General features: G+C 38.5%; 1 protein-coding gene across 3 annotated transcripts in view; it reads left to right on the top strand.

The window, feature by feature from the left end:
• LOC125898453 (glucocorticoid receptor-like) overlaps positions 1 to 17906 on the top strand; it is an 89212-nt gene extending 71306 nt beyond the window's left edge. For all 3 annotated transcript variants that reach the window (XM_049592248.1, XM_049592250.1, XM_049592249.1), the window contains 4 exons: positions 1692 to 1836; positions 5827 to 5957; positions 11623 to 11780; positions 13231 to 17906. In XM_049592248.1, the coding sequence (XP_049448205.1) occupies positions 1692 to 1836; positions 5827 to 5957; positions 11623 to 11780; positions 13231 to 13383 (587 nt within the window). In that variant the 3' untranslated portion in view covers positions 13384 to 17906. The remainder of the gene's footprint in view (positions 1 to 1691; positions 1837 to 5826; positions 5958 to 11622; positions 11781 to 13230) is intronic.
• Positions 17907 to 21053: the final 3147 nt, after the last annotated feature.

The following is a 21053-nucleotide window of genomic DNA, read 5'->3' on the forward strand; positions in this document are numbered from 1 at the left end:
CAGTGTTCCCTACAGTATTTTGAACAGGTGTTCTGACATGACTGAAGTAAGATTAGTAACTTTAATGGGGCTCTTCAGATTTAGACTGACAAGCAAAGGAGAAGCCATCTTGGAGCTGATTAAATCATGGTCAGGCTGGTAGCGAGTTGGTTATCTTAATTGCTACAGTGGTGGTCAATGTGGAAGTCTTTAACTTCAGACTGTACAAAAAGACAAAGATTTTTTTTTCCCCCACATGATTGCTCTTGGCAGTGTAGACAAAGAACAACAGATGTTCAGCAACCATGTAATAAAAAGTATGACCTCTGTGTAATGGCTGAATCCGTAATTACAGACAGAAGAGGAGAATAATGGCGGCTTGTAAAAGAACAATTTACTTTAGAAACCCGGCCTCTCCAAAGCACTTTGATTTTGATCAGGTCATGACCAAGGTTAATATCTTTTTGAAGGTGCATAAAGATGATGTTCCTACAACCAGCTGAAATCATTATCTCTGTAAAGAAAGTCTTCCGGCAGCGGATGAAATTTTACCCTTTTCATCTCAAAGCAATTTGAATGACTGCATCTATTGTCGCTGTCATCTTGACTTTGAGTGTAATGGTTTTGCAAAAAAAAAAAACAAAAAAAACCCTGTGTTTGTGCATTAAAGATCTGACTCTCTGTATATAGTTAAATATTACTGTTGTCCCAAACTTAAACTCATGTTGTGAACATCAAGGTTAATTGCTGAGTTTGAAGGCTACCTAGTTTGATTTCCACAGAAGCAAAAAATGGAAGCACAAGAGTTTGGAATTTCCAACCACCCATGCTAGTTTCTAATCATGAGAAAGAAGGCACATGACTTGATAATCGCTCCAAGTATTTGCTTGGAGATTTTCTCCTCTCACTGTAATTGTTGCTATTGGTCATACCAAAGATTTAAGATCAGAGCTCTCAGAGAAAAAACCTCTCAACAAAACCATAACGCTCACTTTTTTTTCCTTCCCCCTCTCTCTGTCTGTGACAGTATGATGAGGGACAAATCTGGCTCTAATCTTTTTGTGTTTGCATTGTCCACAGCTGGCAGGCCGCCAAGGTGATAGTGAGGAAAAGCTCTTACTGTAGGGGGGGAGCAGCTTTTACATAACAAAGCCGCGGTTTAAAACAAATGTAATGTGAAAGGACTTTTCATGTGAAGTTCCACTTTTATAGTTTTGACAGTGTGGAAACGACTGAGCTGCAATTTAATTCCAATTTGGACATCGACTTAACTAGATTGTCCCATTTTGCTTTGTGTAAGCTGGTTTCGTAATTGTGTTTTAATGATGTATTGAGCAATTACTTCTTCTTTATCTCTTTGAAATCAATATATTACGCTGTGCTTTTTAATGATGCAGACAGAATAGGTGAATAGTATCACAAGCAGCAACATACGCCACTACACTAACACAGTAAATCATTATTTTTCAAGCTGCAAAAACACGTTCATTATGCACTCTTTTGAAAAATATGCTGTACAATTATTACTACTATGGTAACCAACAATGTTTAAAGGACAACTAAATGCTCAAATGCAGTAATCCCTTTTTTAGTGTCATATCATCAGCTGCTCATTTAATTTGTGTGATTATAACTGTGTGTTTGTGGCTCTCTGTCTCGCTGGCTGTGTCTGCGTGTGTTAATCTGACCCACTGATGCTCTGACTCTCCTAGGCTTCCGTAACCTGCACCTGGATGACCAGATGACATTGCTTCAGTGCTCCTGGCTCTTCCTCATGTCCTTCAGTCTCGGTTGGAGGTCATATGAGCAGTGTAACGGCAGCATGCTCTGCTTCGCCCCTGATCTCGTCATCAACAAGTACGTACCACAGCCAGCTGTTGGATATTTTTGCAGCCAGTTCTTCAGCGTGACATTTTGCCAGCCAGTTTTGCATTTGCTCATTTCAGGGTGTCAGTCTCACTTCATTACGTGGTTTGCACATGCGCCCATCGATCTGTTCATGACTCAGCTTGGTGAGGTCACTGGATATAGGTGCGTCTACAGTGTATTGGAAATTTGGCAGTTTCTGCGTGTTAAGTTGTGAGATCAGGTGAAAATAAGCAGCCTATGACAGCATGTTTATTAGAGGAAGCACTTGGCTTTCTGCACTCTCCTCAGGTCAGCAGGGGAGTTATGAGGCACAGACTGTGGCACAGGGAACTGAAGGCTTATTTGCCAGGAGGTGACTGGGCTCGCTTGGCCTAAAAACTGGAAGGGAGGGAAACAACTGTCCCTGCTCCATCAAAAATGGAATGCCCAGTTCAGACCAAAGATTTACGATGAGACGAGTTGAAACAGGCAACTTCTTGCAATGTGCTGTTCTGCAGTGTTGTAAAAACCTGCCGGTTCACACCAATGCAACTAGATGAGACAGTGTATCATCTCTGTGCAACAACTCTGATTTACAGTTTTTCAGGTTTATTTTGTGGCTGAATATAATTTGTAGCTTCTTAGAATATGAATGAGGATAGTGATAGTGAGATACTGGCTACAGATGCATTTGTTGTAGTGATGAAATGGTGAAAAACACCAGGAGCACCTGTCGCAGCAAGTGAGCTTGACCAGTAGATTTCACTACAAGCAGATTGGCTGTTGAAACAGGTGACGTGTCATGTTCTAAAACCAGCTGCTGGCAGTTTGACCAGCTGAGTTGCAGGTGACACCATCAGCTGGCTTGAGTCAAGCTCAGGTGGCGAGTTCACTCCGCTGCAGCTTTTCTCTGCAGCGTTCTTAAACGGTTTCGTCTCGTCACAAATCATTGGTCTAAATATGCCTTTATATTATAAGTTTATCTTTAAAGCGCACTAACATGTTGAGTGTTGTTTGTTTAAGACCTAAAACCAACATTTGCGGTTTTACAGGGAGTTACCAGGCCCACAGGAAGTGAACCGGGCTTTAAGTCCAATTTTAGTAGTGGCCAAACTGTGTTATAACACTGTCATATGACACCTTGTGGCCCAAAAAGACTTCTTCCCATTGACTTACACGGCAAAAGAGACATCTGTAAATCAGTGGATTAGGGGTGTGCGATATGGACAAAAAATAATATCTCGATATTTTGGGGATTTTGAAGATAACGATAATTAGACTATATTCTTTTAAATATGTGTTTTTAACAGCCTGAGTTATAGCTCATTAATTGTTTCTCATGGATGATATTAATGGAAAAATGTTCTTAACATTTCTTGATGCTTTTTTACCTGCTCGCTCTGTTTGACTCTGGTGACAGCCTTTTGTAGCATCAATTCCGGGTCCATTTGCAACTGTTCAGATAGGCACTGCGAACTTTAGCCTGACAGGCTGGGACCTATCACTACAGTTGACCCACGTCTTCCAAAGCTGCTGGAGCATCCGTGGGCGGTGTTGCTATGTTGTCTCGCTAATGTTTGTTCGGCAGCAGGCTGACCTGCCAGGAAGGTGCCAGTGAGAGATCATGTGACCACCTAGGGGTACTGCGGCGTGCTGCTGCACGCAAGTTACGTAACTCTCGGTGAATGTGTGGGGTTTCAACCTTTCAACGTGTGTTTTCAGTTGTTTTTGTGAAGTCATTTGCATACTCGATAACGTAAATTTGCACATCGTTAAAACAACTATGACGATATTATCGTTAACGATATATATCGCCCACCCCTACAGTGGATGCATTTTTTGGAGCATCACAACACTTGTGAAATGACTTGTTTCACGATCAGGACTTTATCCAGTTGGTTCAGTAACATTTGGAAAGTCTAGAAGAGCCGTACGATTGAATCATTTTATCCACATTTAAGTTAGCGTAGTGCTAAATCAGCAGTTAGCTGCTCAGCTGGCTGAAGTATCAAGTGCACCCGCTTTGTGGGCCACACAGTGCAGAAGCAGTGTCGATTATCTGGTTGAGTTTATACGCCGCAGTTGAACTTTTTGGCTTCATACACTACTGAGCAACTTTCATAGGAATGAACAGGGCCCGACCTCCAACACTCTATCCAATTCTCTTTATACATCCATGAGAGTTACATGCTTTAGACAGACATGGCTAGCTGTTTCCCCCTGCCACCAGTCTTTATGCTAAGCTAAGCTAAGCTAATACCCTCCTGGTGTATTGATCTTCAAAAAGTAAAAAGATGTAATATATAATTATATTCCTAAACCAAAATCCCAGATGATTAAAATTCTGATTTTACACTTTTTTTATATTATCAAAATCACCCTCTCTAAGTAAAACAACAGTACGCAGGTGCTTAATTCCAAATGCTAAGGAAACTGCTGATCAGTGTTGCAGGAGTGAAATGATAAATGTGTTTTTACAATTCTAAAAGTAGTAGAAGTTTCATAGGAAAGAACCCCTCATGTTTTATAATGCAAGTAACAAAGCACAACCAGGAAACCACATTCCTTGCACACGCAGAAGAAAGTACATCAATTACACGCTGAACTATACAATAAATAACCTTTTGTGCTACACAGAAGCTACAGAGAGACTGCACAGGTACAACTGCAGTATGTTAATTACACAGCCACATCACTTAAAGAACCACTGCCTGCAGAAATTGATTGTGCTTCGAAGTCTTTGTGCTTACCACAGTCTTTGTAGTCCCCGGAGGAAACAGAGTAAAGCAGAGGCTCATCTCCAGTTAGCTTGGCTGTTGCTGTAGTGCTATTTCTAGCTTTTAAAGGTCAAAGTTTAAATGCTTTGGGGGGTAAAAACATTGTCCAATTTTATCTGTTATTTTCAATATTAATCCATTAAACCTCTTTACCCCTGCGTGGGCTTTTACTGTTCATTTCCCACTACACTCTCCACTTCCTCCCACTGTACAAAAGTGAGGCCAAAATATACCAGATATGGCTGCTGCTATCTTGTGCTGGTCGTGCCATTTGGAGCCCATACACCCATGCGACCAGTCGCAAGCACATCAAATAGCTATTGATCAAGAGCACACCAGTTGGCGCTCAGAGCTGTCAGTCATGACATCAAACCCCCTTTTTATAGCATCAAATAGCTAAAACCAAATTTATCAGAAATGAACACATGAACATACAGCAGCGTGATAAGAACTACCTAAAAATGTAATTTCAGTCAAGACATATTTGATCAAAGAACATTAATTCATCTGAAAATTACAATACTTGTCTTAATGACCTATATCTTGAGTACTTTGGTTTGCTAACTACTTGGCAGGGGTTCTGGTCATGGCTCTTTATAAGTAACCACTGACTCCCATGTGACCATTTTGCACTTGTTTGAAGTGCGGTGTTCTTTTGCCCAAAGTGTAAATGTTTTTCACTTAGTAGTGAGTGGCAAGAGTGCCACAAACACTGAGCTCTTGCCCCTGACAACCTGCCAACAGCTCATCCTCTTCCATGGAAATGCGTAGAAAGAGTCGGCCTGAGCTGTAAAGAGCCACTCTTAAAGGACGCGCAGACTCAGGGAGGGTTAAAAATAGATATGAAAGGTGAAGAAGTCATCACTGGTAACACTGCAGTTATACAAAATGAATAGATGTCTCTCAACCCAGGGCTATGTATCAGGAGAATGTGCTGTATTGATTTTAGAGGTAGAAAGTAATGTGGGCTGTGTGTTAGTGGAAGTGAGGTGTGAAAATCTATCAGGACTGATTTCACAGTGCGGTTTTCTCCTGCAAGGTTGTATTGCTCCCCTGCTGGGGCTGTTTATTTAGAATTGAAAAACAGGATGAGTGAAAGAGCTTCAAGTCTAATCTATACATCTCTGTTTTCCTCCTGTTTATTCCCCCGCTGTCTCCACCTGTTCTTCGCTTCTCTCTCATATGCACTTTCCTGCCTTGCCCTTTCTTTCCCTTCTTCCAGAGACCGTATGAAGCTGCCCTTCATGACCGACCAGTGCGAGCAAATGCTGAAGATCTGCAATGAGTTTGTCAGACTGCAGGTGTCCTATGAGGAGTACCTGTGCATGAAGGTCCTGTTACTGCTCAGTACAGGTAATGGAACAAGCTTCTCTTTTAAAAGTCACAGCTGTGTCTTTTTTAAACTGGCGACAAACTGCATTGTAAATGCAAATTTCTACCCATAATTCAGCGTATTAATGAGGATGGTTGAGTGAATACATCTGGCTCTATGTGCCATCTGCAGACATTTCTGTATCTCACCATGGTTACTACAAGAGCTATGAATGGATTCATCTCCTCATCCAAGAGACACTGAACATAAGCACTCAGTATATCATTACATATTTTTCTGTATTTTGGTTGAATAAACAACAAACCAAACAATAGCTCTTTTACTCTTGAATATTCAGGGGATTGTGATCTACGGTGCACACAAGGCCAGACATTTGAACAACTTAAATCATGTTGTGTTTTGTGTTATGAGACTATTTTAACTATGTGCGCCATGCAGTAAAACAATAAAAAAGTTTGCAGTTCCAAGGAGTGTCTTAAAAAAGGAAGACACAGCTTTAAACATTTACAGTTGTAATCTTAATGTTTTATGCCCCAATTGCCTATTGTCTGACAAGGATAAAGCCTTTGGGGGCAAGGGCCAATGTTTAGGGCTGCTCCAGTGCAGCCAATGGTATCCAGACCATGGCTTCCTCTTCTGTGCACTTTCATTTTGGCTAATATCTATAAACAAATATCTGCAAATGAATGCAAAAAAATGTAAATATAAAGCTTTAGACTTGATGGCAATACTACTCAGACTACAAATGGACACTAGAACACTCCTGATTCATAAATCTTGTCCCGCTGCCCACAGATTCTGTATAAATATGCAGATTTATGTTTGTAGAGATGATTTCAGTCCTGGTTGATCTGGCAACACCTGCAGTTACTGGTAGCAAAGGCAAGTGAGATTTGTTACTACAGGACCCAGAATTCAAAATGACTGCAGCAAACATAAACATGCCTTGAGCACCTGTAGACACATGATTAGGGTGCTTTCACCTCTGTTTGGTTTGGTCCAATCGAACTCAAGTTCCTTTGCCTCCTAAGTTTTGTTCGTTTGGGCAGGTGTGACCAAAACAACCGGACCGAGACCTTCTCAAAGAGGTGGTCTCAATCCAGTTACAAATTAACTCTGGTGCGGTTCGTTTGTGGTGAGAGAACTGACCTCTGACCTCAATTCGAACCAACTGCAGTCACATGACACATTGTTTGGGTTAAACATGAGCATGTTACAGTCCTGGAGGATTATTAATGTGCACCTCCTCCTGTACTGCCTTAATATGCACATTCAGCACATCCAATGCATCAAAACTTTGTTTTGATGCATTGATGCGCCTCGTTTTCAAACTGTATGGTTTGACTAAAATGAACAATGACAGCAATATAGTCCACGATGAGCAGCGCTAAAATCAACCTGCGTAGTTGTCCCTCCATTGTGACATTAGAAAGTGTCACATTTATCTTGCAAGTGTACTCTTCTTCAACGTTTTGTTTACTTCCTGGATTTTTCCCACATGGAAATTCTGACCAATCAAGAGCAGCGTTCTGGCATGGCATTTGATCTGGTTTGCCTATAAATGCTGCCGTGAGAACACGAACCAACTCTAGGGAATTATGCAACTTGGCAACAAAATTAGTCCCTGATTCAGACCAAAGCAAGCGAGCTCTAGGTCTGAAAGCACCGTAGTGATCAGTGTCAGTCAGTGCCAGCCTCAGTCAGGCTTTCCTTTTGTTTACATTGAGATTATTGAATACACCTTTAAATATTTCAAACACTTGCAATACGCCATGAGTCTATTGTTTGGTTAGATGGTGTCTTTTTATCTTGTTTATATTGTGGACTCTTCTTTTTGAGACAACAATACAAAATAAAGTCCCTGGACCAGATAACAGCACAAAGTCCCTCTCTGTTGCTGTTACTGTCAAAAAATGTAACAGAACAGTTTTCTCATGATCACCCAAAGGCATTTTGTGAAAAGGCAGATACAAACACTTCATTGTATGACAGATTGATGATCTGTCACTGATCAGCGTTTGTCAAAAGGTACATTTTTCCTTCAGTGTCCTTTCAAAGCTTGCCTGAAAACTGTTTTTCACTGACAGAAAAGTACAGTCTGTTCTTCTTCTGTAGTCACTGTCTCAGTTGAAAAGATCTTCAAGTGTCCAACAGGTACCTAATCTGTAGACAGCCCCTTTTTTCCCCTCTCTATTAAGACGAACAGTTGCTGCTTTGTATTTTAACCACCGATTTGATCCCAAAGTTTGTTTGAAAATTATGAAATGCACGGTTAGGCAAACAAAGAGTTAAATGAATCTAACTTTCTGTTTCTTATCTCAGAGGACAAAATACAGCCCACTGTACGGCCTGCTATGTTGTCATCACAATCATCTAAGCCAAAGCACATAATGGAAAACATCATTACAGCAAAACCGTTGTCCATTTTTTATAATTTCAGTTTTGCTGAGCGAAAATTGAGACTTATTCTGGTATTCTAAATTCATTCTGAATGCATTTTCTGTTGGCAGTAATTTGCTTGAGTTACTTTAAAGTGTACAAATTGGCTAGGGTCATTAAAGGAGGGACTCTAACTAGGTAGAACAAAAAGGTAAAACACTCAGCAGCCCTCACTTTCCTTTCTTTTTGATGCAGGAAAATAATAGTTATGAATGAGTGGGCTCAGCACCCTTAAAATCCCCAGAAAAACACTATGCAGCATTGTAAAAGTATTACTAAATCAAACGTTTTCCTAATTATGTAAATTCATTTAAATTACCCTTAGCTGAGAAGCAGAGCTCACTTCTTTCACCTCACTCTTGGTGAATGGAGGAGGAAAGGATGCACTTTAGAGGCGATTTGCACTTTATGCAGAGGAAATGACATTTCCATACTGAGCGCTCTTGCATTTTCGTACCTGGGAGCTATTTCCATCTGTTCCCCTCAGGGATGGAAATATTGTCAGGTCAGGACAACTGGTTTGAGCTGTTTTGATCATTTCACATACGTGTGGATGAAAATTAAACTCGCCTATGGGACAGTTTGATTTACTGTTTAACATGCGTGTTAAGTTCAGAAGGCGGACTTCACTTTCAGCAGAGGTACCATCTGCACTACGCATTTTAAATTATTGTTCAAAGGTCCAGTGTGTAGGATTTAGGGGGATATATTGGCAGAAAGGGAAGATAGTATAATAAGTATGTTTTCTTTAGTGTATAATCACCTGTACATGAGTATCATTGTGTTTTTGTTACTGTAGAATGAGCCGTTCATAGTTGGTTTTACTGGTTTTATTCAGTTAGTCTGTTTTTTGGAGAGGAGACATCTGCAGGTAATTGACCTTTAGCTAAGCCCCGCCCCTTTGTGATGATCTGTCAAGCTGTCAGAGTAAGCACGGAGCCCACACTCTGACTAACTGCACTCCCTGAAGAAATCATATTTTTGGAGAAATGAAACAGTGATTCCAGAGAGAAGCAGACAGAGGGGTCTACAGTCTGTGTTTGAAGGATATATCCAGGATGTCAAACTGACTCAGCAGCAACAACAGGTTAAAAAGACAAAGATAGTTAGAAGCTAAAGCCGAACTATAGGCTACAGATCACAGTGTAAAAGTGAACCACCACATCACTGCTGATCGCCACACAAGACAATGAATATAAAGGGAAACTTTGCTGATATTGAACCAGCTGTGTGGCATCACGGTATGTGCAGATGAACGGCATTTGGCTTTGCCCCCGTGCTGCTGCCAGCACCCGGACATCTGCTGCCGGATGTACAGGGATCTCCGGAGAAGTCAGACAATGTTCATCTGCACACACTGTGATGACACACAGCTGGTTGAACATCAGCAAAGTTTCCCTGCTTCCCTTCACTGGTTCCTGTACAGCAGGGTCTGTCTTTTTTACAGCGTTATAATCATTAAAGAGCAAAAGCAGCATGTGTATACATTCAGTAGGCTATATCTTCAGTAGCTAGCTAGCTAACCCTACACTTCAGGGTTTGGTTTTGGAACCAAACGTATATCTTTTTCCAACCTCTCCAGGTAACGAGTATCATTCATACACGACGTGCCCCAGGCACAACATTTAGCTCCAAATCCACAAAACCAAATAAATGGAAATAAAGGAAATCTGAAACAATTGCATTAGAGTCAATGGAACACAGCTGTGTTGTTGTCGGACCCTGGTCTGAGCTTGCAAGATGCTACGTTATGATTGGCCAGTCTGTGTCCGGGGGTGGGACTTAGTAAAGGGTCAGTTTGGCCTGCGCTTAAAACCTCCTTTACTATGAAGACTAAAGGAATTCTAATTGGTTGAAGTTTCAGCTGGTTGCAGTCTGCAGCTCTCACAGCTAGATGCCACTAAATCTCCCTAAATCTTCCACACTGCTTCTCTAAAAGCAAACTCAAATGGGTCATAGTAGCTCTTTTCCACTTAATCCCTAAACCCTGTTAAATAAGATAACACATTCGGTTATTTTACACTAAATAATCCAGAGTAGAGAGCAGCAAAGGGAATCTGTTTTGATTCTTGCTCTCTCAGCCAAATCTGAACATGTGTAATGAAGAGGCCTGATAGCGCTCGCACTGCAGTATCTCCCATTTATCTGATTATGTAAATCGGACAGTATTTCACCCCGACGCTGCCCTCTGTGGCTTTGCATAATCTCTAGGCCAGTTACTGTGGCTTTGCCTGGGCCCAATGCCAGGCACCAGACTGACGAGGAGTCTGTGATGTGTTGACATGGTTGTTATGACGACGGCATACTGATGTTTTATCAGCCATTTGTTGGTTGTTAGCTTTTTTAGTGGTGACCAGCACAGTCAGTGTGTGGTCTTCTCAATACATTTAGCATGCAGGTTGTGGTTTTTATGAGGTGTGTGTCCAAACATTCACTGGTCCTCTTATACTCTCATTCAGACCACACCAGTGAGTACACACGCTGCACACAGAAGCTATTGATGTTGCCTTTTTTGCATATTTTCCATTGCCTACAGCATTCTGGTTAAGAGGTATGTGCATGCTCCTGTGTGTATTTTTTCAGCATCTCCTAATTGTCCTCTTCGGGGTCCCACACAGTAAATTTGAATGAATTATTAATGCCCTGTGCTGTTGGTCGCAGCAGAGGACGGGAAAAAGAACAGATTAAGACAAATAGCAATATTACTGGTGGATTTTTCAGTTTGAGTCAAAAGTTTAAATGTGCATAACCAGCTGTTCACATCACCAGCTGTCCAGATGGCAGAGCAGAGATATACAAATGTCTACATGCAAAGTGCATGGGTACACTGTAAGCTGTTCAGTGCACTTACAATCTAATTTTTCTTCTTCTATTGAGGATAAGTTTTAAAGACTGCTCTCACTCCCTGTGTTCAAAGACAAAAACAAAGTCCATATCCTCCTCTCAGACGGGGTGTTACAGTCGTGTTCTTTGTCGTAATGAGAATTTATTTTGAGTTCTTAACATAAAAAACTGTTGGGTGCTTCTGTGTTAACAACCAGCTTAATATAACAGCAATGTTGTAATAAGATTTAAAGTAGTTTATTTTTTACATCACAGATGTTGTGAGGGGCTCCAACTACAAGTAAAATTTTCAAGCAAACTCTGTGTAACTCAACAATGTGATTTATTCATTTGTAATTTTACTTTACCAGTCACAGTCCTGCCGATGGTGGCTAACTCTTACGCTAATGTTTGTGTGTGCAGTACCAAAAGATGGCCTGAAAAGCCAGGCGGTGTTTGACGAGATCAGGATGACGTACATCAAGGAGCTGGGAAAAGCCATCGTCAAGAGAGAGGAGAACGCTAGTCAGAACTGGCAGCGTTTCTACCAGCTAACTAAGCTACTGGACTCCATGCAGGAGGTTAGAGAAACACACACACACACACACTGACCTGTACTGCATGCTTTGTATTTTTCGTTTCTTTGTTTTAAATAGGATTTTCTTTATATTAGTAAATTGGAATAGAATGCATGTAGAGCATTTTACAAGTGAACCATGTAGGGATGCACCGATTTATCAGCCGAACATTGGTGTCAGCAGATATTCTTCTTGTTGACTGCCACTGGGCTATCAGCAAGTAGAGATGATGGCATTCACCCACGGCAGAGGCCAAAGTTTTTTGTTGTGTCACATCAGTATTGGGCAAATTGGCTCTGTGATCTCACTGCTGTGTGACAAGACTCTGTAGCTCATAGCATCTGGTATCCTGTTTTCCCTGGGACAACAGAAAACATGTTTGTGATGAACAGAGATCTTCCCTGTTGGGACGAAAGGATGGAAAAGACACAATTGTCGCATCGGAGGATGCACTCTAATGTTTCCCTGATAATGTCACATTGCGAGCAATGAATCCATGTGACTATCAGCAGGAGAGCAGGTAAATGTTAGTTTTAAGCAGCTGGTGGCTGCAACTGTCGGCTCACGCAGGCTGCATTGAGTTATGCTATGATGCGTTCAAGCTCTGTTCAGTAAAAATAAGTGTTGGACGAAGCTAAATTATGACACTCTCATTAAGTCTTTAGTATTATCTTGTAGAATTAAGGTTTTATGCTTGGGTGCTGTGTCATAATGCATAATACATAATTGATATCTTATTCAAAGCCTAATATTTATGTAAGTAATTATATAAGTGATTTGATTGAATTTCCCATCTTTGCTAAGCAAAAATCTTGTGTAAAAGGAATGAAAGGCCCATCCCACATAGACGCCTGTCTCTAATATAAGCCTGTTGACTTCAGTGATTAAAGCAAATAATAGCCCAGGCTACTAATTAAAGTTTTTGTAGGGTACATTTCTTTGTTTCTCTGACACAAAAGGGGGATAAATAACAACAAAAACAAAATAAACAACATAAAAACCTCCATTAGGTGTCGGCTATCGGCCATATTGCTTGTTTTCTTAAACAGTCTGTATCAGAATCTGCCCAGAATTGGTGTATCCCTAGTACTATGGCTTCCTTTAATGTCTTTTATATACCAGCCAGGCTTTTTCTTTCATATCTTGCGGTTCAAATGCATCAATAACTTGGAGTTCCACTGAGTCCCCTGGACCATGCTGATTAGTGTAAAACCCTCAAGAATACACTCATAGATCCTGCTTAGTGCATTGCTGTATGTTCCAGTCAAATCAGTCCGTACAAGCACTCTCTACCAACCGCTCTCTGTAAAGCCTCTTTATTGCTGAAGTAAAGACCTACTGTATATAGACCTGAGGCTAATTTAAGGATAATCCTGCAAATTAATCTATACTGTATATCTATAGACTCGCACTAATCAGTTTGTGTCTCTGTCTCCCTGGGTGTCTCCTCCAGATGGTCGAGGGTCTTCTCCAGATCTGTTTCTACACCTTTGTGAATAAAACCCTCAGTGTGGAATTCCCGGAGATGCTGGCGGAGATCATCTCCAACCAAATACCAAAATTCAAAGACGGGAGTGTCAAGCCTCTGCTGTTTCATCAGAAGTGACTGCCTTAAACTGTGAAGCAATGCCTTAAATCCTGCCCTGCCCATGTACCTCTCCGGGGCCCCAAGCTTTCACCCCAAGCCGTAAGCCTTTGCTTGTCCTGCCTCCGCTATCACTTGGATTGGATTCCTCAGTTTTCCCAGGCCCCCTCTAGGAATTCTGCCACGCCCCTCCTAGCCTCAGCCATTCAGACGAATCTCGGAGCACAATACCTGTGGCCTCACACCAACTAATCTGGCCCCATGTTGGGCCAAACAAGGACAACCTACCACCAACCTGTAGCCCGTCCTCTTGGCTAAACAATAAGAAAATTGTCCTCCAGGAGAAATGTTTTGGCTCTGAATGCCTTGTGGGCAGGATGCACATTGTGGGCATTCTGTCTATTTGATTTATTTTCCAGCCCCCTCACCCCCTCCTCCGTCCACAGCCCTGTCCTCAGGTTTCTAATGCTGTTTCTTTTGGTGGCCGCCTGCCTCTTACTCTCTCCTGCCTATAGTGTTTTATTGCTGTTTTTACTGACAAGCCAACACCTAGAAACACCTTTTCCACCCTTAACATGACACCATATATACTGTCCATTGCACCGAATTAGCAGCCTATTGAGGGTCCCTCCAAGTTCAAGCCTACTGTTCCTCTGCTCACCTGCCCAGCTTGTCTCTGTTTGCCCTTCCCAGCTCCACTACGCAGAGAATGTAGTGAGTTTTCACTTGTTTCCAGAGGACTGTTGGCGAAGAAGGGGATAAACAAAAACGCTTTGACATGACAGAATCTTTTTTTTTTTCCTTCTGGACCCAAAGACTCTAAGGACAAACTTTTCAGCTATGAGTCAGTTATCATTGATGAAACGATATAAATCAGATTTATATACCTGACCAATGGAAGAAAAAAAAACAGCCAGAGGAATATTCATTTATTTTATGCAGACACTCACATGCAAGTCACGCTTACACACACGGACATAAAACATACCAAGTATTCATAGACACACACACTCAGCAAAATGTTTACACAGGATGTATCTGAGAAGGGAAAAACAGTGCCTTTTAGCTTTTAAAGCTCTTCACAGCCATCCTCTCCAAGCCGACTTTTTTTTTTTTTCGTGTATGAATCTAACTTACCCATACGTCATACCTCCACATTTTTTTTCCTGTTTTCGTTTTCCGAGCTAGCAGTTTCTGTTTTCTTTCCAAGCAGCCGTTGTTGGCATTTTTTAATGTGGGCTCTCGGTTCTGATCCCCAGACATTCACCAAGCAAGACAGCCTATGGTACAGCTTAGAAATGAAATTTTAGGTCTTAGAAAGTTTGAGAATCGCAGCTAAAAAGACAGGGAAAGTTTAGAGGAAAAAAAAAAAAAAAAAAAGTGTCTCTTCATCCCATGTAAAGCATATTTGATAAATACTGCATCTTCCAATCAGTATCACATTGTTACACAAAATTACAGTATCCAGATTATATCAACAAATATAACGCTGAATAAACAATCAATTCCTAAACAAGCTTGTGAGTAGCTGCAACCACATTGATGGAGGCCACTGGAATTAAACAAGGCATTATGATATTTTCTCATATTTAGGGGCATAGAGATTTAGATCTTGGAATAATCAGTGAGTTGTGAATTGGAATAAGATTTTTTCTTACAGATCTTTGCAATTCATTCAGATGCAACTACACAGGTGGGGTTTTTAAGACTGAAATACCTTTAAAAAAACATCCAAGGTGTCTGTGTGTTAGTTAATAGCCATAGAAAACCTGGCTTAAAGTCAGAACCGTCCTTCATTGCCAGCTGCATCCATGCTAAGGTATTAGTTTAGGTTTAGGTTCTAGATTTTCAAAATAAGGTACCACGAACAAGTTAGGTGCTCAACAATTCTCAAATTACTAAATACTTAGAATAGTATTATTTCACCCTTTAGTACTCCTGATAGATCAACAAAAAGCATATTATTTGTGACCAAAGTATTTCACTCAAAACATCATTTTAAATGAAAAATGCCCTTTAATCAGCTTCATCTCAAATTGTTTGCACAGATGGGAAGTGGGGTTTTTATTAAGTTGTTGAGCTTAGCATGGCTGAAAAGGTAATTGAATATACATATATATATAAATAAATATATGTTTTGTATATGAGATATATTAAAATAGAGACACCCGTTATCGATGGAAACTCTTTACTCAGCACAGGACTTCACCTCTAAAGTTGAAATATTTTTGGTAGAAGATGCAGCTTGATCCAAATAATTTGTAGATCAAAGCTCAGGCTATGAGTGACTACATCATCCAGATGTGCTCCACTAGTGCCAAATGTAATATCAAGTTTTTATATCTATATATATATAGATATATCCTTTCCTGGAGATGTGAAGAAGTGATGATTCAGCTGGGACTCGACATGATGTGGTTTTTGTAACTTTGCTTGAGGGTGCTCGTTTATGAGCTCTTAGTTCCGTGTCACACCTACACCAGCTTAGAAGTACTGATTGTTCTCATCCAAGTCAAGTGTATGTATGTATTGTATCAACTTTTTTTTTTTTTTTTTTTTTTTTTGAGATGCACAAAATATTGTATTTTTGAAATTGCAAAGCAGTAATATACACTGCTGTCAAACAGTTGGTGGTCAGCATTCGGTACATTTGTAATGTGAAAACGTCCGTACCAGCTTATGTGATGGCCGAAGCAAATAGACATTAACAGTGCAGTTGTACATTGGCTTCTGCTGGAAGTGCAAACACAATGCTCCCCCCTCATAGTTCTATTTTCCTCAGTGTTTCTTGTAACTGCCAGGCCTTTCTGCCTAAAATGTCGACCGTACAGATTTTCAGCTGTTTACTCTGAATGGTACTCATCCCTCCGCAGCGCATAACTCTGAATGGCAGTTAACAGACCAGGTAGCAGGTTGCCATAGAGACCGATCATTTGTGTGTTACTTCCTGCTAACAGCACAGCAGACTCTGGCCGCATACAAGCCACTATTAAATAAGAGCCATCATGTTTTTAATCAGCCATTCTGCCAAAGGATGGTCATTCACAGCAGGGTTGTTTCATGTGCAGTGCAGGCTTTCAGCCTCGCTCGCTCACTCGGTCTCTTGGCCTTGCGCTTCGATGAACATGGGCTTGATGGCGCTCACATCAGTGTTGATTATTCTGGGGAAGCTTTGACTAAAGTGTATTTGTTTGGGTGACTTTTGCATACAGTAGTACAGTTGTTTCCAGGTGGTGGTGCTTCAGAGAACCAGCTTTAACGTGTAGATGTAACCATATCCCTGCTCATTTCTAAATGGCCATAAGTGTATATAACAGCGCCAACATATCCAGTGCAATGTAAACAATGTCTATTATTAAAAAATATTTTTACATGGACATAATCTCTATACTCATACACTTTTCTCTTTTACCTTTCAACTACATGTAAAGGCCTTGCGAAAGGGAGACAGAGAGCCATAGAAATACAATTTCAAATCAGGAAATAGATAAACCCTTAACAAATATTAATGCTTTTGGAGATTGATCTATTGTAAGAAAAAAAAGACAATATTTTCTGTGATTTTGAATACATAAGCTTGATCTTCTTTGATATGGATAATTTTACCCAATCCTTTTTGTACATTGAACGAGTCAAGAAAGTAAATATTTTTCTGTTTGTTGGTTTGTGTTTGATAAAGGTAGACGTGTTGAATACATTAGGAAGTGTTAAACATGTTCGTCTTGTGAAGTAAATGTAAATTTTACGAGTCAATGGGAAAGTCTATATGAATGCTCACTGTGTTTTAAAGTTATAAGGAAACGAGGGAGGAAAGGCGAGACGGACTGGAGGAGGTTTTTGCGTTATATATGAGTGACCAAAGCAGAGAGGAGAAAAAAAGATTTAACAAACAAAAAGAAGTATTCAAGCAGTTACATTTTAAGTAGCACTTATTATCCAACTTCTAGTACTTCTTATTTTATTTGAAAGGTATCTTTTGTAAGGGTCCAGGCTTTGGATCCCATGTATATTGCTGTGAGGATTTACTGGTCACTTTAAAACAGAAAATGAAACAAAAAAAGTTGAATCTTCGTGTGAAAGTAAATCTACCAGAGCCTGACGGAATTGCACTACCCTCATACTGGTTGATAAAGTCTATTTTGTATAAAATACATGCAAATATTATCTTTAAAGATTAAGGGCAGATCATGTTTCACTGGTACATATGGCTATGGCTTTCATTGAAGTCTGTTTTGTTCGTATTTCAGTTATGTAAATGTAATCCAATGTAAAAACAAACAAAAAATATAAAATGTTTGTTTAAAAAAACAATAGTTTGTTTTACTTCTGTATTACACCTCTTCTGTAGTCAGTGTCGATATTTTCACCTATTTGATTAAATGTTGAATTAAGTTATCTGTGTTGTTCTTTGACATCGGATTTGGCATCATGTTGGTAACAACTTGGCTGAAGTTTTTCTCATCACTGGTTGAAAGTGGAGATCCAGAAGAACTGATTTCTTTTTAGTTCAGACATCTTACACAATAAAGTTTCCTGTTTTTCAACACTCAGTTTCAGTGGTTTTACTTTTTATTTCAGATCTCAAATAGTGAAAATGACCTGGGAATGCTGGCAATTACATGTATATTGGTTTTCAAAAAAGATAATTTAAAGGAATACATGGATATCTGGGAAATACACTCAACTTGTTTGCTGAGCATGAGTATAGATTGTCATTGAGAAAAGTCAGTGCAATATGCGATAAACTTGTCATAAGGATTTATAAAATATCTCATGGTAAAATGTTAAAGTAAAGTATGCCAGTGAAAAGTCATTTTATAGTGTGCCATAGTTTTTTCACAATATGTCATGAAGTCATAGTATAATATGTAACAGCAAATGCAAAGTCATAGAATAGTACATGATTAAAAATGTCATAGAAAAGTCAAAGTATAGTACCTTGTAGAAAACGTCATTAAAAGTCACACCAAAGAATGCCATTATCTAAATGACATCAAAAAGCTATAGTATATGTCATAAATTCAAAAAAGTCATAGTATAGTTTGCCATAATAAAATTGTTAAAAAAAAACAACAAACAAACTATAAAGCAACTATGTCATGGTAAATGTAATAAAAACATCATAATATAGCATGGCATTATTTAAAAAAAAAAAAAAAAAAGTCATAGTATAGTATGCAATAATAACCATGTCATAAAAAGTCATAGTATAGTTTGTCAAAAAAAAGTTGTGGTAGAGTTGGTCAGAAAAAAAATGTTTAAAAAGTTAGTGTGTGTTGTAAAAAATTTCATTGAGTATAATACGTCATAAAAATGGTATAAAACATGTCATAGTATAATATGCCACAATAATAATGTCATAAAAAAAAACGCCATACCATAGTATGTCATATAAAATGTCAAAAAAAGTCATAGTGAAGTGTGCCATAATAATGTCATGCATACATAAAAAAGAATAGTATAGTATATCACACAAAAAGTAATTTAATAAGTCATTGTGTAGTATTACATAAAAAAAGTTATAGTATAGTATTACATAAAAGATATAAAAAGCCATAGTACAGTATGTCATATAAAATGTCACAGGGTAGTATACCATGACAAAGACAAACTCATAAAAAGCCATTGTATAGTGTCGTCAAAGAAAAAGTAATTAAAGTCATAGTATAGCATGCCATAATAAAAAATGTCATAAAAAAAGCTATAGTATAGTTTGTCATAGAAAATGTCATAAAAATGTTATAGTACAGTATATAAAAAAGAAAAAAAAAAATCAAAAGTTATGAAATGTATGAAATAAAAATTGTAAAAGTCATAGTATCATACATCATACAAAATCTTATAAAAAAAAGTAATAGTATAGTACTTCATTAAAAGAATGTCCAAAAAAAAAGCCATAGTTTAATTTATCTCAGAGGATGTCATAAAACTTCATAGTATAGTATGCTCTTATAATATCATTCAAAGCCATTTTGTAAAAACATACTTAATTGTGACATTTTTAATGATTTTTAGACATAAAATATCATGACATTTATGACAATTATTCAATAATATATAATATTATGATGATGATGATGATGATGATAAGGGCGGCAGGGTGGTGTGGTGGTTAGCACTGTCACCTCACAGCAAGAGGGTTGCTGGTTCAATTCTGAGTGTGAATTGTGTGTGGAGTCTACATGTTCTCCCTGTGTCAGCATGGGTTTCCTCTGGGTACTCATGCTTGCTCCCACAGTCCAAAGACATGCAGGTTGGGGATAAGTCAATTTTTATTTATTTATTTAATGTTCATTTAACAGGGACGATACATACAACATTGCCACAAAAAAATGGGAAAATGTGATGCATATAAGATGTCTAGCTTCAGCTACTTTGCAGTTTGTGTCCCTGGTCAGGCTTTAGAATATAATAAAATACACTGAATACAATAAAAGATGCAATGATAAAAGAAAATAGTCCGTAGGTGTGAATAGTTGTCTGTCTTTATATGTCAACCCTGCGATAGTCTGGCAACCTGTCCAGGATACCCTGCCTCTCGCCCAATGTCAGGTGGGATAGGCTCCAGCCCCCCTGTGACCCTAAAGAGGACAAGCGGTGAGGGGATGGATGGATGGATGGATTGAATGACATACTATACTATGACTTTTTGTCATGATTTTGGACGACATACTATACTATGACTTTTTTCATGATTTTGGACGACATACTATACTATGACTTTTTTTCATTATTTTGAAAAACATACTATAATATGACTTTTTTTCATGGTTTTGAACAACATACTATACTATGACTTTTTCATGATTTTGGACGACATACTATACTATGACTTTTTTTCATGATTTTGAACAACATACTATACTATGACTTTTTCATGATTTTGAACAACATACTATATTATGACTTTTTTCATGATTTTGGACGACATACTATACTATGACTTTTTTTCATTATTTTGAACAACATACTATACTATGACTTTTTCATGATTTTGAACAACATACTATACTATGACTTTTTTCATGATTTTGGACGACATACTATACTATGACTTTTTTTCATGATTTTGAACAACATACTATACTATGACTTTTTCATGGTTTTGAACAACATACTATACTATGACTTTTTTATGATTTTGAACAACATACTATACTATGACTTTTTCATGGTTTTGAACAACATACTATATTATGACTTTTTTATGATTTTGAACAACATACTATACTATGACTTTTTTTCATGATTTTGGACGACATGCTATACTATGACTTTTTTTCATGATTTTGAACAACATACTATACTATGACTTTTTTCATGATTTTGGACGACATACTATACTATGACTTTTTTTCATGATTTTGAACAACATACTATACTATGACTTTTTTATGATTTTGAACAACATACTATATTATGACTTTTTTATGATTTTGAACAACATACTATACTATGACTTTTTTCATGATTTTGGACGACATACTATACTATGACTTTTTTTCATGATTTTGAACAACATACTATACTATGACTTTTTTCATGATTTTGGAGGACATACTATACTATGACTTTTTTATGATTTTGAACAACATACTATACTATGACTTTTTTTTATGATTTTGAACAACATACTATATTATGACTTTTTTATGATTTTGAACAACATACTATACTATGACTTTTTTCAT

Source organism: Epinephelus fuscoguttatus, linkage group LG12 (assembly GCF_011397635.1).
Source record: "Epinephelus fuscoguttatus linkage group LG12, E.fuscoguttatus.final_Chr_v1".
Classification (NCBI taxonomy): Eukaryota; Metazoa; Chordata; class Actinopteri; order Perciformes; family Serranidae; genus Epinephelus; species Epinephelus fuscoguttatus.